Raw genomic sequence first — 22521 nt, 5'->3', positions numbered from 1 at the left:
GCTAAAGCCCAGAGAGGCGAAGCAGCTTGCCCCGTGTCACACGGCACAGCAGAGGCAGGCTTCTTATGAGGAGCCTGACCTATAAGGTCCACGGCCACCGCTCTCATGGCCATAGCTCGGTGTGTGATGAAGGGCAGGGTGCGGCACCTCTCTGAGCCTCAGCTTCCTCATCTGTCAAGTGGGGAGGATGGCGATGCTGAGCACAGCCGACTGCCGTGTGGCGGTCGTAAGTTGAGTGCAGCAGCGCAGTGCCAGCCCAAGGCAGGGCTCCAGATGGCGGCTGCTGTTCGGTGACTGATCTGCACATAAGTCCTCACGGCAGCTCTCCGAAGTGAGTGGCATGAGCCATTTTCCAGGAGAGGAAACTGATGTGAGAGCAAAGCTGGGGTCCCCACCAGCTCCTTGGCTCCAGAGCCCTTTCCTTCCCCCATCCTTGCCCTTATCCCAGAGTCCTGGCGTCACCTCCTGTGCATTAAAGGGCAAGTGGGCACCAGGATCCAGCTGGTCCTTTGTCCTGGATGACTGGACATGAATGGGCACAGGGCAGCCTCCCCGGTGGTATTTTCAGAAGCTCCCCTTCCCTCTACAGAGCTGCTCTCCCGCAGGACGTTTTCCTTTGCTAGGTAAGCAGCTTTGCTCTCTGAGAGCCAGAGTGCTTGGGAGGGAAGCTGGCATGGCACGTGCCCAGGATGTGGCCAAATCCTAAAAGCCAGAGATGGCAGAGGCCTTAGAAGTCATCAGCCCCGGGGTTTGGTTGTCTAGCCTCAGTCTGCACATCTGGAAAATGGGAGGAATCGGCAAAAACAGTAACATCTGACAATACAGAGTTGGTGCAGACGGGGAAATTGCAGACCGTTGGCAGGAGGGTCTTTGGAAGGCACTTCTGCTGAAACGTAGAGGATGCCTGGCCCCCAAGCCAGCCAACTGCTTTTAGGTGGCTACTTAGAGTGGAGCCGTGCTTCTCAAGTTTTAATGTGCCTGGGGATGCCTGGGGGCTGGGTAAAATGCAGACTCTAATCCTGCACCTCTGGAGTGGGACTAGCAAGCTTCCAGGGAACCCTGCTGATGCATTGTCAAGGCCGTGGGGTGCCTCTCACTCACGAGCACAAGGAGGCATGTCCCTTTGTGATGGCTGAATGGTCAGCCATCCCTGCCGGGGATGCTCTGGAGCAATTAAAAAGAGGGAGGGAGACCCACTGGGGTCCTGCACATTGATGTGTCTTGTCTCCCGAGAGGATGGCCAGGGCTTTGCCTGTGTCATTAACTGATGTGGCCCCGTGCTAGAACAGGGCCTGGCGCACAGTAGGTGCTCAGGCAGTGTTTACTGAATGACAGAATCAGTATGCTGACATGGGAAAATCTCCCCAACCTGGTGTGGAGTGAACCGAGCCAGTTTCAGGTTACGTGTGATTCAGGACCTCTCAGCCCTAGTAGCATTACCGACATTTGGGGCTGGATGGTTCTTTGTGGTGGGTGCTGGGCATTGTAGCATCCCTGGCCTCTACCCATCAGATGATCCCTAGTTGTGACAGCCCAGACTGTCTCCGGACATCGCCAGTTGGCCCCAGAGGGGCAAAATCAGGCCGAGGTGAGATCTACTGTGTGATAGGACAGTATGTGACTAGAAGGAGGAAGGGTGAATGGAAGGACGAAAGGATGGGTGGCAGGGAGGGTGGGAGAGAGGACTTATGTGATTTCCATTCAGATGTGATTTTGGCTGTAACTTCATAGAAAGCAGGTGTGGGGGGCTCCTCCCTAAGATGATAGACAGCGGTTACCTCTTAGAAATGAGGCAAGAGGACAAGACTGGAGATTTTGCTCCAAGGAGACTTAAGCCTTTTCTATTATTTTTAAATATGGAGGTTATAAGTGTGACTTGAGTAATTAAATAAATTTAAAAAGAGGGATGGTGCAGGGACCCACTTCTAGAGTGCAGGGATTTAGTGAGAGTACACACCTGAAGTGCTCAGCACAGCGCCTGGCACCTAGCAGGAGCGCAGTCAGAGGAAACCATCGTTGTTTTACTGTGTTGCATCCCTCTGGCAGCCCCTAAGCATATGAAGCAGTTAAGCTCTTCTTTCCATATGGGCAAACTTGAGCTCAGAGATGGGAAGGGACTTTCCCAAGGTCACACAGCAAAGTAGGAACTAGGCTTGACTGAAAATCGGTCTTCATGGCTCTGATGTAGGGGCCACTTCTCCTCTGCCACCCTGTGTTCCCTGCCGGGCATCTGGACCTCCTGATCATCACGTGTGAGGCTGTGTGGGCTGCTTCAAGTCCCCCAGCTTGTTGATCACTTGATGTTCACCAGCCCAACTGGCACCCAGGAAGCGGGCAAGGCCGGAGGTGGCAGGGCTGTAGCCTGTGGCAGTTGCACTGTGGTTTGGCCCAGCAACTCTGGGAGGACTGCCAAGGATGTGGAGCCTGTGATGGAGGACCTTGGCGGAGACAGTCCCTGTCAGTGGGCGCTGGCTGCCAGCCCTGTGCAGCTGCAGAGTCGTACTGCTCCTCTCCTGCTCAAACACCTGCCATGGCTCCCTAGTACCCAAGTCGAAATTTCCTTCCTGTTGAGTTAGCATTCCATGCCCTACCAAAGACTCTCTATGACATTGCTAGATTCCAAATACTAATACTGGTAGTAATAATAATAGTAACAATAATAATAATAGGGCCTAGAGTACCTACTGTTTGGTAGGCATGGTACAAAATGCTTTTCATGCATTATCTTATTTAACTCTTACAAAAGCCCTATGGCACTGCTGCAAGTCTGATTCTCATTGTACAGAGGAGGAAACTGATGCCCACAGAAGTTAAGCGTCTTGCCCAGGGTCACATAGCTCATGGCCCCGCCAGGATCTGCAGCCTGACTCCAGAGCCAGGCTCTTAACCAAGAGGCCAGCCTATCTCATCTTACTAGGAGAATGAACCAGCATGATGCCAGCAGGGAGGAGCCTGGGTCAGGGTGTCTGGAGAGCTGGGCCCAGGCCTGGCTGCCCCATGACCTTGCTGTGTGACCTTGGCCAGACTCTCCGGGCTTTCACCAGGCTTCCTCCAAGGCCAGCTCTACCTTCCGAGGCTTCAGGTCTCAATATTGTGCAACAAACCTAGAAATCACCCAATTTCTTTTTTCCATTCTTTTATTTTACATCACACCATTGATAAACATCCACTGTAGAATAGTTAGAAAATCCAGAGGGAAAAAAGGAGAAATTAGTGAAGCTCCAGTTAGCAGTTTAGGGTATACCTTTCTGGAGTATTTTCCCAACATAAATGTCTACCAGAGTGGAATCAGATAACCTTTTTATCACCTAACATCACATCCCAGATGACCCATAGGGTAATGAATCCTTTTTATACGGTCGTATCCGTAAAAAATAACAGGTCTGTTATTGTTGTACCGTGGAATATTTAACTAGACACTAGGGTGTCTAGTTAGAGATGATGATAAATTAAGAGCTGACATTTACTGAAATCCTCCTGTCGGGTCCTGCCCTAAGCACTTGCCTCAGTGGTCATCACAGCAACCCTCTGAGGTGGGCAGTTCAGCCCCATTTTACAGATGAGGAAACTGAGGCTGTTGACGTTAACCAGGCCCAGGTCTCCTGGCCTGTCCTTGGCAGAGCCGGATGCGGCCCCAGCCCCTCCCGAGCCCTCCATGCAGGCCCTTAGCCACTGGGCATCCCTGCCATGTGCCTCACCTCCCGTGTTCTCAGATGCCCTGTGTCCCTGAGGTGGGTGCGCTGTGACTGTCCAAGGAAAGGGAATGAAGTGGCTGCCCACTGAGCCCAGTGTGTGGAGAGGTGACACATGATGTATACAGCCAGAGCTCAGTAAATGCTCATCTCAAAGCAGAAGTTGCAGTAGGATTTCTCAGGGCAGGTGGAGACAGAATCACTCCAGGAGGAGTGGGGCTTTGTGGGGACCCATTTCCACCACTCCACATGGATTTCCTCAAGGGACTCCCGGCAGCCTCTGCTGTCAAGGCCGGGAGTGTTTTGGGGGGTGTCCCAAGCTCCCCGGCTCCTGGGTACAGTGTGAACAGAACTGTGTACTCAATTTAGGGTTTGCAGATACCTGGGTTTAGTCTGGGGGGATCCCAAGACCCAGAGCTGAGATTAGGTATATGAGGCACTTGACTTGGGTACAGAATTTAAGGGAGTGAGTGCCCCAAAGCTCAGCAATCAAGATAAATACTATTTTAATGCAAATTTAAAAAAATCAAAACCAACGGGTGAACCTTGAAAACATTATGCTAAAGGAAAGGAGCGAAAGACCCTGTTTTATGTTACTCCGTTTCTATGAAATGTTCAGAAGAGGCAAATCCATAGAGACAGAAAGTATTGGGTTGACCATAAAGTTTGTTCGGGTTTTTCCCTAAAGTGTTATGAAAAAACTAGAACGAACTTTTTGGCCAACCCAGTAGATTAGTGGTTGCCAAGGGCTGGGGGGAGGAGGGGTAGGGGGTGTAGCTTGAGTGCGGGGCTTCTCCGTGGGGTGTTGAAGATACTCTGAAACTGATCGTGGTGATGTTTGCACAACTCTGTGAATGCACGCAAAACCGTTGAATTGTACACTTTAATTAGGTGAATTTACAATATATGAATTAGAGCTCAGTAAAGCCGTTAGCAAAAAAAATCTAAATGATGAAAAAATATCCATGATGAACAGTATGTCCACATTTTAAACAAAGACAGGATCAGTATTACTGATTTGTTTCCCTTTTGCCTCGGGCTCTAATACAGCTTAGCATAGCGCCATTATTTATCCTATTTAAAAATGTGATGTTTTGTTCGTCATTGTTTTTGGGCATTCGTTTTTAAACGTTGCATTAAAATGTTATTGATCTTGATTACTGAGTTGGGGGCACCCCCTTAAATTTTGCGGTCAAAGCCTCATCATCCCGACCCTGCCAGGCAAACCTCTCGCTCTCCATTGGGTGGCCAGGCGCTCCCTGGCCACTTTCCCCCTTCCAGCTCCCATTGGGCAGATGAGGCTGGTGAGGCCCATGGCAAGAAAGGCTGTGAGTTTGCCTGGCCTGAGGCTAGAGTGGGGTCTCTGTATCACCTCCTCTGGCCCAGAGCATTTGGCCTCTTGGCCACCTTCTTCCCTCTGTCCTCCTTCTCCTCTCCTTTGAGGTGGTCCCTGGATCCCCCGGCACCTCTCACCTGGCCTCCAGCCCTCGTCTACTAAGCCATCCTACACTAGAAAAAGCCGTGTCCACCCCCAGAGCCCCAACCTCACCAGCACTCACCACTTCCCACTGCCCCCAGGATAACCCCAAGCTCCTTACTTGCAGCCTGGGCCCCGCCAACCTCCTTTGCCCACCCTCTTGCCCCCCCCATTGCTGACTTCTGTCTCACATGTTCGTGTGGAACCCATATTTATCCGAGAGCTACAGCATCAGCCTCAGCCCTATGTGCTTTCTCACAGTTAAGCCTCCATCTCACTTAAATCCTCGCCGCAGCCTTGCTAGTAAGAGTTGGTGGACCCATTTTACAGATGAGGAAACTGAGGCCCAGGGAGAGGAGAGGACACCGGTAGGGGCCTGGAGCGGAGGCAGGTGTACACCCGGGCCAACTGACCACATACCTGGGACTCTGTCCTCTGCTGGCAATGGAGGTGCACACGCCTTGTCCTGGTTCCCCTCAGGGCCCTGTGTGCAGTGTCTGAGGCCAAGGTCACCCCCACTCCGGTCCCTGATGTCCTCCACCCACTTCTGACTGGAGTTACTCTCCAAGGTCACGTGCTGGCGTGTGAGGCCAGCATGGGTGGATGTCACATGCCTTTCATAATAGTTCCATTGTCTCTGATTTTTATTTATTTATTTTAAATATTTATTTATTTATTTTTTGCCCGTGCCACACGGCATGTAGGATCTTAGTTCCCTGACCAGGGATCAAACCTGGGCCCCCTGCAGTGGAAGCGCAGAGTCTTAACCACTGGACCGCCAGGGAAGTGTCTTTTATTTTTTAAATAAAATCAAAACGGCTAAACCACACCCCAGAATATGCCATTGAGCTTTTCCTGGTACACACCCTTCCCGTGCTCTCGTTTGATGGTGGAGCGAGGAAATGGGCAGGGAGAGGGAGGAATGGGACCCAGGGCCCTCCTGAGGCAGGGGTGCAGCTCTTGGCTCCCCGAGTCACAGTCTTTGTTTCCCAGGGGCCCGGGAATCTGGATAGGAAAAAAAAATGACATCTTTATTTATACTAATTAACATCTCCAGGCATCAGTGTAAGTGACAAATGGCAGTCATAGTAGTAGCAGCAGTAGTTGGGCCTTGGTCACCAATAGAAACCGTATGTATCTTCATATATTCCTGTTGCCGCAGACACCTCTACCCGTCACAACACGCAAATGACGGTCATTATGAGGCCCACCGCTCGATCTGGTTATTCATGGCTCTAATCAAGCAGCGTATAGGTGACAGTATCACAGCGTCTTCATCAGTGTGTTCTTAGCCGGACTCGACTATAAATGGTTTCCTTTTACTCTTACGTAATTGATTCCATTTAAAAACACTCTTCTGGGAAGGGGTCCGTAGGTTTCACCAGATGGCTGACAGGGTCCGTGGCAACAGAAAGGTCAAAGACCCCATTGGGCGTGAGTTCGAGTCCTACCGCTGCCCGGCACCGCCCTGAGAGCATGCGCAGCTGCTTCCCTAGTCTGCATTTCTTATTTGTGCCCTGATCAGAGAGGTGCTTTCTCCCTCCGGGTTGTGGGAGAGTCAGTGATGGTGCTGGACGCTGCCCTGTGCGGGTTCCGTCCGGCTGACCGTTGGGTGTGGCCCTGGGAGCTCTAGCACCCGGATGTGCACGCTCCCTGTCCTGGGGTCCATCCCCCTCTGGGTGGCTTGTCTGTCTGTCCTGTGTCTGTTGCCCTGACACTCCTCACTGGCAGACCTGTGTCTCTCCTAAGAAACGATGTCACTTAAGCTCACGCGGTGTGCCAGCCTCACGACAGCCCACCAGGCGGGTGCGCTTTGCACCCTTATTCTGGAGAGGAGGCAAGTAAGACCCAGAAAGGAGAAGTCGCTGGCTCAGGGTCACACAGCTAGTGGGTGGGTGAGCCCAGATTGCACCTGGGCCTGTCCGGCTCTTGGCCTCCATGCTGGGACCACTGCAGTCCCCAAGCCTGGCCAGTACATAGCCCTCAAATGCTGAATTCAGTGCCCCACACAGTGTTTCATAGCTCAGGGGGAGGGGCAGCGCTCGGTAAATGCAGATCCCTGGGCTCCGTCGGGGAACTTCCAAATCAGAATATTTGGGGGCAGGACCCAGGAATCTGCCTTTTAAGAATTTCAGGTGATTCTGATGCACGCAGAGGTTTCAAACCACCTTAAAGGGGAGAAATAACAGTGATACAGTAACAAAGCTCTGAGCGCTATCAGTTCACGTTAGCACCCACAGATGAGAAAACTGAGGCACAGAGGAGTTAGGTAACATCGCTGTTTACCTCCCCTGCTCCAACCAAGGCTGCATTGCTAGTAACCACCAGAACCGGACTCCAAGCCCAGTGTGTACAACTCCCACTACAGTGCTCATCCCACCCCCCAACCCCTACTTCTGGAAGCTTCTAGACAGGGGAATGGAGACAGGTCGTGTGTGTGTGTGTGTGTGTGTGTGTGTGTGTGTGTGTGTGTGTGTGGCGTGAGTGAAGGAAGCCCGGGCCTTGCAAGGTCACCCTGGCCTTTTCCTGTTTATACTCTTGATCAGGCAGGGGCCCGTGTGTTCCCGAACAGGAAGCCCAGAGGGAGGGCTGCACCAGGCACTGGGGGCAAGGCTGGGACATGGGAGCCAAGAGGCTGAGCTGGTTACTGCCCCGGGCAGCTGCATGACCTTGGACATGCATCGCCCCCATCCGTGAGTTGGGCAGGGTAGAGGTTTGGGGGTGATGGTTAAAAGCTTGGCCTCTGGCATCAGACCGAGCTGGGTTCCACTTCAGGCTCAGACCGTTCCTATCTGTGTGACCTCGGGCTGCACGCTTCACCTCTCTGAGCCTCAGCTTCCGCCTCTGTCAAACGGGGCTAATAAGCGTGCCTCGCCCTACTCCCCGGGTTGTTAGAGGCAAAGTGCCAGGCACACACAAGTCTCTGCTTAAATCTTTACTTGGCAACAGGCCAGACACCGGATGATTCTGTGTGCACACATGCATTTCTTTTTCTAAAAAATATCAAATATTTTCCCAAGTTGTCCATTTTTCTCACCAGAGGCCGGCTGCCTGAGTCCTCCCACTAGGCCTTCTGAGATTGGGCCCAGAACCCGAATATGCACCGGCTTCCACGGTCACTCACGGCATTTGCGTTTTGTGAGTTTGTCCTAGTTCCCCTGGGAGCTCATACAGAGCAGGGGCCTGGCCCACGATGGCCTGAGGGACGCATCGAGGCTGCCGCCTGATTTCGTTAATAGTCTCGCTGGAATCCAGCCGTGTGTGTTACTGGATGTGCTGTTTCTGGCTGCTTTCACGGTGCAGAGGCAGAGTGGGTAGCTGTCACAGACCCTCTGACCCACGGGGCCAAAATCATTGGCTTCCTGGCCCTTCACAGAAGTTTGCCAACCCTGCCTCACCGGGCCACTGGCTTCTTCGTCTTCGGGTTCCTTCCAGTCTTCATCCGCGTGCTGTGATGACAATGATCATAATATTCAGTGCTGACATTTCTGCACGTCCGTGCTGGGCACAATGAAGTTATGGAATTCCTCATGACTCTATTTGTCCCAAGTGTTACTCCCATTTCTCAGATGGCAACACTGAGGTTTGGAGAGCTGGATTGACGCAGGACACCCAGCCTCTGAGTACAAGAAGTAACCTCCGCCCTCATCACTCCCTACCCTGAGCTTGTGCCAACAGGGTGCTGAACTGGGCCTCTGAGAGGGAGGCAGGGTGGCACGTGGGGGTCCAGCTTTGATCATTTTAGGTTAAAAAAAAAATGCAAAGCTCATCAGGAAGGAGAGATCTAGGAGCATGGGCTATGGAGAGAGAGGAAGATTTGGGTTTTCCTTTTACTCCCCTGCTTACCAGCTGTGTGGCCTTGGGCAGGTGAACCTACTTCTCTGAGCCCCAGTAAAGAGATGGTTAATAAGGGGGCTTCCCTGGTGGTGCAGTGGTTGAGAGTCCGCCTACCGATGCAGGGGACACGGGTTCGTGCCCCGGTCCGGGAAGATCCCACATGCCGTGGAGCGGCTGGGCCCGTGAGCCATGGCCGCTGAGCCTGCACATCCGGAGCCTGTGCTCCACAGCGGGAGAGGCCACAGCAGTGAGAGGCCCGCGTACCGCAAAAAAAAAAAAGAGATGGTTAATAAGGGAGAGTCAGATGGGATCATGGACAGGGTAGTGAGGACAAAATTCCGTGATATATGTAAAACCCTTAGTTCAGTACCTGGTGCACAGAAAGTGCTTGGTAAGTATGAGCTGATATTTCTAAGGCCGCGCTCCAGCCTGGCTTTTCTTCTTTCCTCTTGAGCCACCCCATGGTGCTTCTTATGCTCAAGAGGTTCTTGGGAACCTCTTGATCTGCCGAGCTTGGAGAAATCATGCAGAATTGGAAAGTTCAAATGAGTCTGACCCCTTAGGGCATGTCTTCCCCTCCCACGGAGGGCATTACACAATCACAGTCGTGATTATCTGATGTGCTGGTTTCCTGGATCCCCACTAGAACATCATCTCCGTTAAGGGCAGAGGCCTTGGTGTGCCGCCCTTGAGGTGTTCCAGCATCTACTTCCAAGCATAGTACGTGCTCAGTAAACATTTGGGGAATGAATGAATCCGGCCTAAGAGCATCTTGAAGACTGACAAGCCCCCCTCCCCTCCCCTTCCTTCCAGTGGTCATTCAGGGCAGCCCATGGGTCAGTGGGAAGGGAGCGAAGTCCTCTCCCATCCTCTCCTGCTGCCCCCATTTTATGAGCCATGTGACACGAGACCAAGGATGTTATTGTTAAGACAGAACCAGATTTGGAAACTGGGTTTCCCTCTTAGTAAGGCACACTTGCTATGTGCCAGGTTCTGTTCTAACACGTTCTAACATTTATACTTCCCAATACTCATATGAGGCTAGTCCCACATTTACACTGGCCACATTTCTAGTGCCCTGGGGCCGTACATGAGCCTCCTAGGAGTTATTGTTGTCATCTCCATTGTACAGAAGGAAACTGAGGCTCAGAGCGGTTAAGTGACTTGCCAAGATCACACAGCCAGTAGCTGGTGGAGCCAGGATTTGAGCCCAAGCAGTCTGACCCCCTACTATGGCTGGCATACAATTCAAAAAATATTAGCCATTTTATTATTATATAGATCAAGGTAATATAACAACACCATGTGTTCTTTTTGTTTGTTTTTTTTAAAAATAAATTTATTTATTTATTTATTTTTGGCTGCGTTGGGTTTTTGTTGCTGCGCAGGGGCTTTTCTCTAGTTGCTGCAAGCGGGGGCTACTCTTCGTTGCGGTGCGCGGGCTTCTCTTTATGGTGGCTTCTCTTGTTGCGGAGCACGGGCTTTAGGCACGCAGGCTTCAGCAGTTGTGGTTCGCGGGCTCTAGAGCACAGGCTCAGTAGTTGTGGCTCACGGGCTTAGTTGCTCCACCACATGTGGGATCTTCCCAGACCAGGGCTTGAACCCAGGTCTACTGCATTGGCAGGCGGATTCTTAACCACTGCTCCACCTGGGAAGCCCAGCACCATGTGTTTTTAGGAGAAAAATATTATCACCTACCACCCCTGTGGCATTTTGAGTCTGTTCCCGTCTCATTTTTCGTACATGGGGTTTGTGTTTGCTGGTTGGTTCGGTTGACTTGGTGGTTTCGCTTTTTGGCACAGTCATGCTTACCCTGAACCCCCATGGGCCTTTGTCATCCGTAAATCGGAGAACCAAGGCGCCCCCTCCCCCCTCCGCCCTGCCATTGAGTTATTGTGAGGATAAAATGAGGTAGCGGTGTGGAACTCCCTTGGTCAGGTGTTAAATATACAGTGGTGCTTAATAAATGCTGATGTTCCTCCTGCAAGAAAAGGAGGGCTCAGTGACCCCTCCCCATGCCTCTCATGTGTCTTCCAAGTCTGCGTTGTCCAGTAGAACTTTGTGTGAATGATGGGAATATTCTAGATCAGGGGCCTGAAGACTTTTTCTATAAATGACCAGATAGTAAATATTTCAGGTTTTGCGGAACACGTAGAATTTTTCTTATTGCTGCTGCTTCCCCCTCCCCCTCCCCCCAGCCCCGCCCTGCATCCTCTTCCTCCTCTTTCCCTTAAAAAAAAAAAAATATGTAAAAGTCATTCTTAGCTTACAGGCCTTACAAAACAGGCTGAGGGGTGGATTTGGCCCAAGGGCCATCATGTGAGGACTCCATCCTAAATCTGCTCTGCCCAGTATGGTAGCCCCCAGGGGGCCACTGGGCTGTTGAATTGTGACTAGTGCCAATGAGGAGCTGGATTTAAAATTTTATTTAATTTTACTTTATTTATTTATTTTAAATTATTTTATTTTATTTTGGCTGCGTTGGGTCTTCGTTGCTGTGCACCGGCTTACTCTAGTTGCGGCGAGCGCGGGCTACTCTTCATTGAGGTGCATGGGCTTCTCATTGCGGTGGCTTCTCTTGTTGTGGAGCACGGGCTCTAGATGCGTGGGCTTCAGTAGTTGTGGCACGTGGGCTCAGTAGTTATGGCTCGCAGGCTCTTGAGTGCAGGCTCAGTAGTTGTGGCGCACGGGCTTAGTTGCTCCGTGGCATGTGGGATCTTCCTGGACCAGGGCTCGAACTCATGTCCCCTGCATTGGAAGGTGGATTCTTAACCACTGCGCCACCAGGGAGGTCCCCATTTTACTTAATTTAAATTTAAATACTGACCTGTGGCTAAAGCGTCATGTCGGAGTCTTGGCGTTGCAGTTCTGAGTGACTGAAGGCTCTGACAGCCCCGTTTCACCGCCCTGAAAGGGGCCGTGGGAGCTGCCCGCCTGGCAGGCCTCTTGAACTCTCTGGCATTTCAAGGGCCGCCTGAGGGCAGCTGGGCCTGAGCCATCTCGTCTCCGGAAAAGCTTCAAGGGCCCTGGTCCCTAATTGTGTTTGTTGTTGTTATTCCAAGAACCAGGCTTCTCTTCACTGGCCACCCGTGTGCCCTGAGAATGCCAAGCCTGTGTATTCTGTAGCTGGGAGGAGGGGGAGGGTCTGGGAACCCTTCTCCTCCTGGGGTTAAATATACTAATCCCTGGTATTTCAGGGAGAGGAAAAAAAACTGTATGGAGGCAAGGAGAGAGCGAATAGGAAGGGAAAGAGGACCCCAAAAATGGTCCTACGCCCAATGTATTTGCATCATGGCACAAATAAAATAATTGCTGAGAGTTTTGAGTATTTGCTATTGTCTTGTTTAAACCTCCCGATAGCCCATTTTACAGCATAGGAAAACCGAGGCTCGGAAGAACAACAATCTACCTAGTCAGGGAATCATCCAACTCCAGAGCTGCATCCTTAAACCCCCCTACCCCACCTCTTGGGCTGGGACTAAGCAGAGGGAAGATGAGCCTGACTCTGTGACTCTGTGAAGAGATTTTTGCTCCCAAACCTCAATTTTCACATCTGTAAAATGGGAGAAGGCGAGAATTGGACTAAAAATCTGCCACCCACCCCCTCCCCCAGTAAATGGTAAGGACATAGTAGTGACATGTACACCAAGATCCCCTTGGTTCCACATCAGCCAGGCTTCATGCCAGACCCCACGAGTTCACAGCCCATTCCTTTAATGCAGTGGTTAAGAGCTGGGCGTCAGAGTCTCACAGATGTGGATGGCGATCCTGGTTCCCCGGGTCAATTGCTCTTCCTCTTGGTGTCATTTCCTCACCTGTAAAATTGGGAGTATCGTACTTTCCTCGTTGGGGGATTAAATGGCACAAGGCACTCACAGCAGGCATTTGGTCAGTGTTAGGTGGCAGTGGCAGCACGGCATTGTCCAACTCCAGGGGGCGCCATATTTGTCATAGGCTGGGTACGCAGTGCCCTTTGGAGTTGAGCAGTGCACAGCCTGTTCAACCATACCCAGCAATTTCAGATGGTGATTCGTGGTACAGTGGTGGTGGTTGTTGCTTCTTGTTATATTTACTTTTCCTGAAGCCCAAGGTCCCTGGGCCAAGAAGGGAGAGCCCAGTTGTAAGAGACCCATTACTTCCTAAGGCAGCAGTGCCTTAGCTTAGGTTCTCAGCTGACACCCCTCCGCCTGAGAAGTGGGCCAGTTCACTCCCTGGCTGAGTCAGTGAATTTAGACCCCAGCTTCAACATCTTGGGCGGAGGTGGCCTGTCCCTGCCTTGCCACTTGTCTCCCAGAGTCACTGTCGGGCACCCTTGGGAAGCCCAGCATCCCCTTCTGCCCCTCCGAGGGGGCCCAGCCCCTCTCCATAGCACCCACCCCTAATGCACCTAATGCAGCATCTCTTCTGCCTCTGCAGGGCTCAACCCGTGGAGAGTCTTAGCAAGCAGCCACGAGGGCTAGATCCCAGGGATGATAGTGTCCAGGGGAGGTAAGTGCTTCCCGAACGTCCCCCAGAGACCCGGCTTCTCCAGGGACAGCCCCCAGCCTCCTGATTGGGCAGCCGAGCAAACTCCCCCAGGCAGCTCTCTCCTCTGTTAGAAATCCAGACAAAGCTGGATCCCAGCAGCGTGGAGAGGGCAGGCCTCTGTTCTTCCTCACCCCTTAGGAAAGTGATTCTCCTGGTGATGGGAGAAGGCTGAGTCCCCGAGCAGGCAGGACTTACCCGGCATTAGTGGGCAGATTCAAGCACGGCCAGAATCCAGCCCTCTGCGTGCCACCTTCCAGCCTCAGTGTTCTTGGCGTGCTTGCTTTGCCCTTCACACAAAAGCTCCCTGAACCTCATAATAGCTCCCTGAGAAAAGCTTCTTATCATCCCCCCTTTTTTGGGAGGAGAAAACAGAAGCTCAGAGAGGCGAAGTCCCTTGTCCGGCTCTCCAGCTGGCAAGTGGCAGGGGCTGGATTTGAACCTGGGGCTGTAAGACTCCAAGTCTGAGGGTCTTAGCCACCATCCTCACTGCCAGGATGCCGAGACACCTCCCTCAACAGGGTCCAACAGGGTGGTGGGGACGGAGGGCAGGCCGGAGTCCCTGGGCTGGGCCCTCTGGCCCTTCCTGGAATGGGCGGAGTCTCTGATTCTGGGTGGTCAGGAAGCCACCTTCTGCTTCGTAGGCTCCCAGCTGCTTTCCCTCTGCCACGTGGCCCTGCCTTTGCTTCTCAAGCCATCCTCCAGGTCTGTGCAGTCTCCTCCTCACGGCTGACTTGCCCGCTTTGAGCTGTTTTCTCCTGGCGACTGAGATGAGCCCTTCGCTGGGTGCTGTCCAAGGAAAGTGAACAGCTCAGCCTCAGCCTGGTCTGACCCAGGCCTGCCACTCCAGCCATGCCATCCTTCTCGAGCAAGTTGCCTCTTCTCTCTGAGCTGCTCCCGCTACGTGAGGCATGGAATAAGCTTTAGCAGAGGACGTGCTCAGTCAATGTAAAAACACATAACTCACTGCTTTGTTTTGAAGTGCTGTAGCCAGATGAATGCTCTGTATTAAGCAAAACTCATGAGTTGATAACATTTAAAAAAATTCTGTCTATCCCTTCTTCCAGGCCTTTTCCCCTGGTATTTAGTATCCAAGTCACTTCCAACCCCAAACAGAAGCTCGAAGAGTACATAAACACACACACACACACACACACACACACACACACACGGGCAGGCACACTGTGTCTATCCTTTTTGGAAACCACTTTCCCAAATTATCCCCTTTTCTCCCTTTCTCTGCATCCCCCATCGCCATCTGTTCCCCAAAGCTTCAGTCTCTCACGCCCCACCAAGTGTCAGGAAGAAAGGGTGATTGTACTAATTCAAGCTCAAGTGTGATTGACAGTCCCCCAGGCTTTTGACACTGAAATAATAATCATTGGCAGAATTCTACTCTCAGGTCTAAGGGGAGAATTTCAGTGAGCATTTAAAGAAGCCGAGAGCTCCACAGAGGGATTTCTGAGGGACTTTGTGTCCTGTCCAGCCTGCTTCCCCGCTGAAAGTAGCCCTGGAATTAGATTTCCCCATGCCAGACATGAATCCAGTGTACACATTAACTGCCAACAGTTTCAGCAGCATATGAGAGGCTCAGGTTTCTGGGGAGAGGGTCCCCAGCTATTTTCTGATGCTCAGAGAAGCCAGCAACCCCCGGATGAGACTCATCTTTGCTTTGTCAGTTGCTTCTAGAATCCTCACAGCAGCCTTTGAGGTCAGTGGACCCACCCGTCTTTGTAGCTGAGGAAACTGTGGCTTAGATGGAGGAAGTGACTCTCCCAAAGACACATGGCCAGGAAATGCCAGGGCCTCTTAGCAGTTTCGACCCCAGGCCCCGAGGCTGTGTGCTTCTTCAGCTTTGATGTTTATTTTCCACTTGCTATGGCCTGAGGGGCCCCAGGCAGCCCAGGCCCTCGTGGGTGGATTGGTCCAGCTGCCAACCGGGTCCTGTAGTGGTTTCCGGTGAACCTCCCATCCAAAGAAGAAAGCCACCTCCCACTCCTTTCCCTTCAGACCCTGTCCCATTCGCCAAGCCACCTGAAACCCCCCAGCATGCTGGGCTCTTTCCTGCCTGTTACTTTGCACTGGCTGTTCCCTTTGCCAGGAACTCCCTTCTCTCTCTTCTCCACCTGGCTGTTCAAAACTTCCCTGTCCACTGCTTAGAACTCGGCACAAGGGCTGCCTCCTACAGGAAGCCTTCCCTCACCTACACAGGTCGAACCTGTCACCCCCTCCCTAGTGTGGGTCCACAGTATGAGTGGACTCGGGGGGCTGAGGCTGTGTCTCTTAACTCCATAGCCCAACTCCCGCACACAGTAGGAACTCATGAAATGTTGGGGTAAATGAATAACCAGTCAGTGATCATGGCTAATATTCTTTCAAATGCTCCCAATGTGCCGGGCACATTCTTAAGTTCTTAAAGGGGGTCATTTAATGTTCATAATAGCCCTTTGAGGTGGACACTCTTAGACCCATTTTACAGATGAGGCTCAGAGAAGTGAAGTCTGTGGCCCAAGCTCACACAGCCACACAGGAAATGGCAGAGCTGGGATTTGAACCCAGGTCTGTCTGACTCCTTGAATGCCCAGAGACCTCAGGCCCTCACTTGGATTCTAGAAAGAGGTGAGAGAGGAAACGAAGGTTCTGAAACACAGCGGGGGTGAGGCAGAGAAGGGCTGGGTGGTCGGAGGTGGGCTGTCTGACCAGCATCTGGGTCTGCACCTTTTGCGTTGGGCTGAGGTTGCGTAATCAAAGGGCCTTGAGGGTGAATTGGGGAGGAGGATAGATCTGGCATTTGAGTGACTAGAGAAGGGGTGGCTGGGCTGGGTGGACCCCTGCTCTTTGAAAACAGCCCCTACCTAAAGAATTGGCATTGAGGTCTCATCACCTTTATTAGTGACATTTGGGAGGGGTGAGGAGCTAGGCTCAGGGTCATAATTCATGTCGTAAGTCATCCCCTCCCCCTGTTCGCACGTCACCCCCCCAGTCTGAGCATCCCCAAGTCTCCACAGGACACGGGCAGGAGCCTCCTGACTGACCTCCCCGCCTCCGTTCCCACCCCTGCAGGCCCTCTCCCCAGGGGCTGCCCGTAGAGTAAGTCCAGCTCCTTCCCCATCCCCTGAGGACATGCCTGGCAGCTGCACCCCATCTTCCCCTTCCCTCCCCTCCAGCCCCAGAAGCCTCCTCTCAGGTTCTTGAACACACCAAACCCTCTCTCTCCCATCTTGGGGTTTTGCACTCTCCGTTCCCTCTGCCTGGAGCACCCTTCCCACACATTTTCACACTGCCAGCTCCCTCTCATCCAGGTCTCAGCTTGGACGTCACCTCCTCCAAGAAGTCCTCCTTAACCTCCCTCTTCCTTCCCCTTCTTGATCTCTCTCACGGTGTCCAGCTTATTTCTTTGCAAGCCATTATCACGGTCTGGCGGTAGCTTGTGTACCGTCCACATCCCCCACTCAGTTGTAAGCTCCTTGAGGCCAGAGGCCGGGCTGTCTCGTCCACTGTCCTGTCTCCAGCCTCGAGCGGGTGCCTGAAACCTTTTTATTGCTTCCGAGTGAAGGCTGAACGAACGGACGGCGATTCTGGAAGAAGCCCAGACCAGGATATTTTGCACCTTCTGAAAAGCCTCTCCTGCAGAGGCAGACTGTGGTCACTCAGAGCAGACACAGAGCCGGCTGGTGAGCCTGCTGGCCTGGGTCAAAATCATGGACCCTGGCTTGGCCGCTTTCCAGCTGGACAACGGTGAACAGTCGCTCTGTACCTTGGTTCCCTCCTCGCTGTACCATAATCATTTCCTAGCACTTACTCTGGGCCAGGCCCCGCTCATTGGACCCAAGCACGTTCTGTAAATATTTGTTAAGCATCTACTAGGGGCCAGGCACCGTGCTAGGAGCTGGGGAGACAGCCGTGAACAAAACAGGCAAAACCCATGTCTTTATCAAACGAGTGTGCTGCTGAAATCTGAGGTTCTAGTGCTTTATTATTTTCACATTTCAAAGAATTTCACATAAATGTATTTCAAGAAAGTCCATTTTTGAAAGAATTATTACTCTTTCCATTTATCAGTTGGGGAAACTGAGGCATTGAGTGGTTAAGGAACTGGGCAAGATCTCACAGCTAGGAAGTAGCCAGGAGGGATTTGAACCCAGGCCATCGGGCCCCCTGAGGTAATAGTAGCAGCTACGTTTACGGTTGTTGGAGGATCTCATGAATTAAGATGGATGCAGTGCCCCGCAGCGTTCTGCTCTGAACGTCAGCACCCTCACACTTGCCGCTCTTGGGGTCTGGATGGTAAAGCACCTGCAGCCCGCAGGCCTCCCTGACCGCCCGTGTCCCTCTCTCTCCCCAGATGTGAGCCCGGCGGGGCTCCCGCCCACCTGTCGCTGAAGCGCGCCCCCCGCCCCGGGCCCAGCATGCGCCTGTCGGTGCGGAGGGCACTGCTGGCAGCCGGCTTCGCCCTGGCCCTGGTGCTGGCGGTCCAGCTGGGGCAGCAGGTGCTGGAGTGCCGGGTGGCACTGGGGGGCCCCCGGGGCCCCCGGCGGGCCATGCGGCCAGAGCAGGAGGACCTGGTGATGGTGGGCACGGACCACGTGGAGTACCGCTATGGCAAGGCCATGCCGCTCATCTTCGTGGGGGGCGTGCCCCGGAGTGGCACCACGCTCATGCGTGCGATGCTGGACGCCCACCCCGAGGTGCGCTGCGGGGAGGAGACCCGCATCATCCCCCGCGTGCTGGCCATGCGCCAGGCCTGGTCCAAGTCGGGCCGGGAGAAGCTGCGGCTGGACGAGGCGGGTGTGACAGACGAGGTGCTGGACGCCGCCATGCAGGCCTTCATCCTGGAGGTGATCGCCAAGCACGGAGAGCCGGCCCGCGTCCTCTGCAACAAAGACCCCTTCACGCTCAAGTCCTCTGTCTACCTGTCGCGCCTGTTCCCCAACTCCAAGTTCCTGCTGATGGTGCGGGACGGCCGGGCCTCCGTGCACTCCATGATCACCCGCAAGGTCACCATCGCCGGCTTCGACCTCAGCAGCTACCGTGACTGCCTTGCCAAGTGGAACAAGGCCATTGAGGTGATGTACGCCCAGTGCATGGAAGTGGGCGAGGACAAGTGCCTGCCCGTGTACTACGAGCAGCTGGTACTGCACCCCCGGCGCTCCCTCAAGCTCATCCTCGACTTCCTCGGCATCTCCTGGAGCGACGCCGTCCTGCACCATGAGGACCTCATCGGCAAGCCCGGCGGCGTCTCCCTGTCCAAGTGAGTGGAGCCCCCACCTTCCGCTCAGACCCCTGATCCCGGAGTCAGAGACGCTCAGTGGGAAGGTCGGCTCTGCCCCTCCAAGCTGTGTGGCCTTGGGCAAGTCAGGGTGCCTCTCTGAGCCTCCTCTGTTGTACTGGAGAAGATCTGGGAAGAGAGTGGTTAAGAGCACAGCCTTGAACCAGATCTCCCACCTCATAGCTCTGTGGCATTGAATAAGTCACTGTACCTCTCTGAATTTCGGCTTTATTATCCAAAAAATGGGGCAGTCACTCCTCTCCAAACTGTGAATATGCTTTGTAGTGAGCTGTAGCAGGTAGAGGTTGAGAGTATAGTTTCTGGAACCAGGCTGTCTGGGTTTGAATCCCAGGTCTGCCACTTTTTAGCTGTGTGACCTTGAGCAAGTAATTCTCCCTCTCTGTGCTTTCATTTCCTCATCTGTAGCATAGGGATAGAATCTACCTATGTTCACGTGTGAACATCAAATGGGTTAATACACGTTAGGTGGTTTATTCCCGTTATCATCGTTTCAGTGTTGATCTTGCTTTTGTTGGAATACTCATCAGGCTCACCTTCACTCTCGTTTATTGAGTGTCTGCTGTGTGGCCAGCACTGAGTGCAGCCACAAACAATCATTATTCCTTTAATCCCCACAGCCACCTAGAACATAGGAACTGCTCTTATCCCCATTTTACAGATGGAGAAACTGAGTCTCAGGAAAGTTACTGGCCTAAGGCCACACAGCTAGCAAAGGGTGGTGCCAGGATTTGAACGCAGGTCTGTTGGACTCCAGTGCCTGTGTTCTCAAGCCCTCCGTGGCTGGGACCCATCCTCCCTCCCTTTCTGTCCCTTGCTGTCTGCTTTCCTCCTTTGAGGAGGCTGTCCCTTTCCTGAGACAGTGCAGCACCAGAGTGTGCCATCCCCATGTCTCCATCCTGGTCAGTTGCAAGCATCTTTAACAGCCCAGTGGAAGGGCGGTCCTTCCTGGGACAACGCCTCCCATTTCTTTCATGGCTGGACCCTCCCAGGCTCTGCCCCCAAGAGCTCCTGATCCCTGAGCAGAGCGGGAGGCTCTCAGCAGCTCCTGGCAGCGAAGTGCCCATGGGCTGGGTACCCCCACCAGTTGGTGCTGGAGCCGGGATTTTTGTAAATCATCATGACAAGACATCAGATGACCAAAGGAATACATCCTGATTGCAGGAAATTGGGAAAATCCATAAAACAGGAAAGAAAACCCACCCATAATCCCAACACCCAGATTTTGATTTGTGGCTTGCTCGTCCTTGATCAGGGTATATTGATAAAACTGGAGTCCTGCTGGTCATGTTCCTGTGTAACCTCTCTTCACCTTGTATCTGGGACGCTTGCCCATGGGCCCCAGCACTCTGCAGTGACATCATTTTGAATGGCTGCATAATATTCCACTACACGATCACCATATTCTATTTAACATCTACTTTTGGACACTTCGTTTATTGACTCGTATCAAGCCTGGCTCCTATCCAAGTTCTGGGATGTACCTGTGTGATTTCTGTCCTGTGAAGCCCTGGAGACACAAGGGTTGTGGCAAAGGCCAGGTACATGTTTGATCGTGTCTGGTATGTCCACTGTAAACATCTTTGCAGCAAGCGTTTTGTTATAAAAGATGAAATCACTGGTTGATTGACAGTTCTGGTTTCATTACTCTAGGAAATGTTAACGTATCAGTTTCTGCAAATACTTCATTGAGCACAGTTATCCCTCCCACCTGTCAAAACCAAAAGGTTACTGAGCTGTGGTTCATAGGAAAGGGACAGCTGCCTTTGAGAGCGTTAATGATGATTCTTTAGCTAATTTAGATACACTTACTTTCTCCCTCCGGCCATCTTTGCCAGATTTATCACACAGTATTAGACATTGGAGGCCGTGTTCATAGCAGCACTGCTCACAGTAGCCAAGACATGGAAGTAGCCTGTGTCCATCGACAGATGAATGGATAAAGGAGATGTGGCGTATATACAATAGAATGGTACTCAGCCACAAAAAAGAATGAAATAACGCCATTTGCAGCCACATGGATGGACCTAGAGATTATCATACTAAGTGAATTAAGTCAGACGGAGAAAGGTAAATACCGTCTGATATCACTTATATGTGGAATCTAAAATGTGACACAAATGAACTTAATTCATGAAAAAGAAACAAACTCACAGATGTAGAAAACAAACTTAGGATTACCAAAGGGGAAAGGGTGTAGGGCAGGGATGGGTTGGGAGTTTGGGATGAATAGATACACACTATTGTATGTAAAACAGGTAACCAACAAGGACCTACAGCACAGCCCAGGGAACTATATTCAATATCCTGTACTAACCATAATGGAAAAGACTGTGAAGAAGAACACACACACACACACACACACACGTACGCACGTATAACTGAATCACTTTGCTGTATACCAGAAACTAACACAACGTTGTAAATACTTCAATTAAAAAAAAAAAGAGGCAAAAGAAGAACCAAGCTCCTCCTATCCCCTCAGAAAGGAATGGTTACTTGATCCCTGATGTGCCTTGAAAACGGTGAAAATTCTAACAGAATCTGGCTTAGAGTAGCTCACCGAAGGATTTGCAGAAACTGATATGTTATCACTTTCTCGTGTAACGTAGCTGTCAACCAGTGATTTTATCCCTTATGGCAGAATGGCCTTATGGCCAATTGTAGGGTGAAACTGTTTGCAGTGAGGATGTTTATGGTGAAAATACCTAGAACCGTATTTGTGATTTTTTGACACACTGGCTAGAGTTGAGATTTAAATCCGGGTCTTCAGACTCCAGATCCATGCCCTCCCCACCAGTCCACACCCTCTCCCCTCCCCAGTTCCCCTCACCCCCCCCTCCCATCTTCCTTTTGCTCCATCTGTTTGCTTCTGTTCTTTGTTCCCAAGTTATCTCTTAGTTGGGATGGAAGCATCTAGAAATAGGTCCTCGATCCTAGGAGTTCCCCACCCTGTATCCTATAAAGCCTCTGAACTATAATTGATAAGATCATCATGATTCACACAGCTTGGTAACCCTGTTGTATGGGAGAGCAAGGAAGCACATATAAGATGATGACCGTTTCATCCTAACAGCAAAATGAAAACAACGTAAATATCCATCTTTAGGGGAATGGAAAAAGAATGAGGTATTGAGAGAGCGGGGGAAAAAAAAAAACCCCACCTACAAACCAGTACTATGTATAGTATATAATTTCTGTTTTTAAATATGCAAGCAAAACCACAGATTTTCAGTGTGTATATGTGTGGGAGAGAGAGAAAGAGAGAGCTAATACTGAGACCTTAAAATGTACCAGATACTCTTTTATTATTAACTCATTTACTCCCCAGAACAGCCCCGTGAGGTAAGTACTATTATGATTCCCATTTTACAGGTGAGGACACTGAGGCTCAGAGAGGTTCAGTCAGTCTCCCAAGGCCACACAGCCAGTGTTGGTAGAGCTGGCATCTGCACCCAGGCAGTCTGGCCCCTGAGTCTGCGCTTAGCCACTCTGTTTTTAAAAGTACAGAAAACAGATTGATAGGGTACGCTTCAGAATGCTATGCTCAGGTCCCTGTAGGGAGCTGAAGGACTCAGAGTGGTGACCCCAGGGGCTATTCGCCTTACCATTTGTGTCTTAGAATTACTTCCCAAGAACAAAATACTCATCTTAGTCATATAAATAAAAAGTAATTTTTAAAAAGTCAGAGAGGTCAAGGAGGC

At 51.8% G+C, this 22521-nt stretch overlaps 1 protein-coding gene and 1 long non-coding RNA gene across 11 annotated transcripts in view; one reads left to right on the top strand and one right to left on the bottom strand.

Moving 5' to 3' along the window:
* Positions 1-22521, top strand: part of TPST2 (tyrosylprotein sulfotransferase 2) — a 56286-nt gene that overhangs the window by 22498 nt on the left and 11267 nt on the right. For 2 of the 10 annotated variants that reach the window (XR_016387526.1, XR_016387527.1), the window contains exons 2-3: positions 13423-13494; positions 17876-18781. Coding sequence is in view for 4 of the 10 variants with exons in the window: in XM_089894629.1 (XP_089750755.1) it covers positions 13388-13494; positions 17876-18781 (1013 nt within the window). In the remaining 6 variants the exon portion in view is untranslated. Of the gene's footprint in view, positions 1-7634; positions 7863-13374; positions 13495-17875; positions 18782-22521 lie in introns of those variants that run through there. The other 8 variants (XR_016387523.1, XM_089894629.1, XM_022551073.3 and 5 more) reach the window with 6 other exon arrangements.
* Positions 11429-14655, bottom strand: LOC111162840 (uncharacterized). Its single transcript, XR_002641619.3, has 3 exons — positions 13729-14655; positions 11834-12821; positions 11429-11754 (listed from the first exon to the last, which is right to left on the bottom strand). It is a non-coding gene; the product is annotated as an uncharacterized LOC111162840 (long non-coding RNA).

The sequence above is a fragment of the Delphinapterus leucas genome, chromosome 14, assembly GCF_059928025.1.
Source record: "Delphinapterus leucas isolate spDelLeu-1000000601 "Yukka" chromosome 14, BTC_Dleu_Yukka2, whole genome shotgun sequence".
Lineage (NCBI taxonomy): Eukaryota > Metazoa > Chordata > Mammalia > Artiodactyla > Monodontidae > Delphinapterus > Delphinapterus leucas.
Note: the sequence above shows the minus strand (reverse complement) of the source record. Positions and strands in the feature narration are given on the sequence as shown.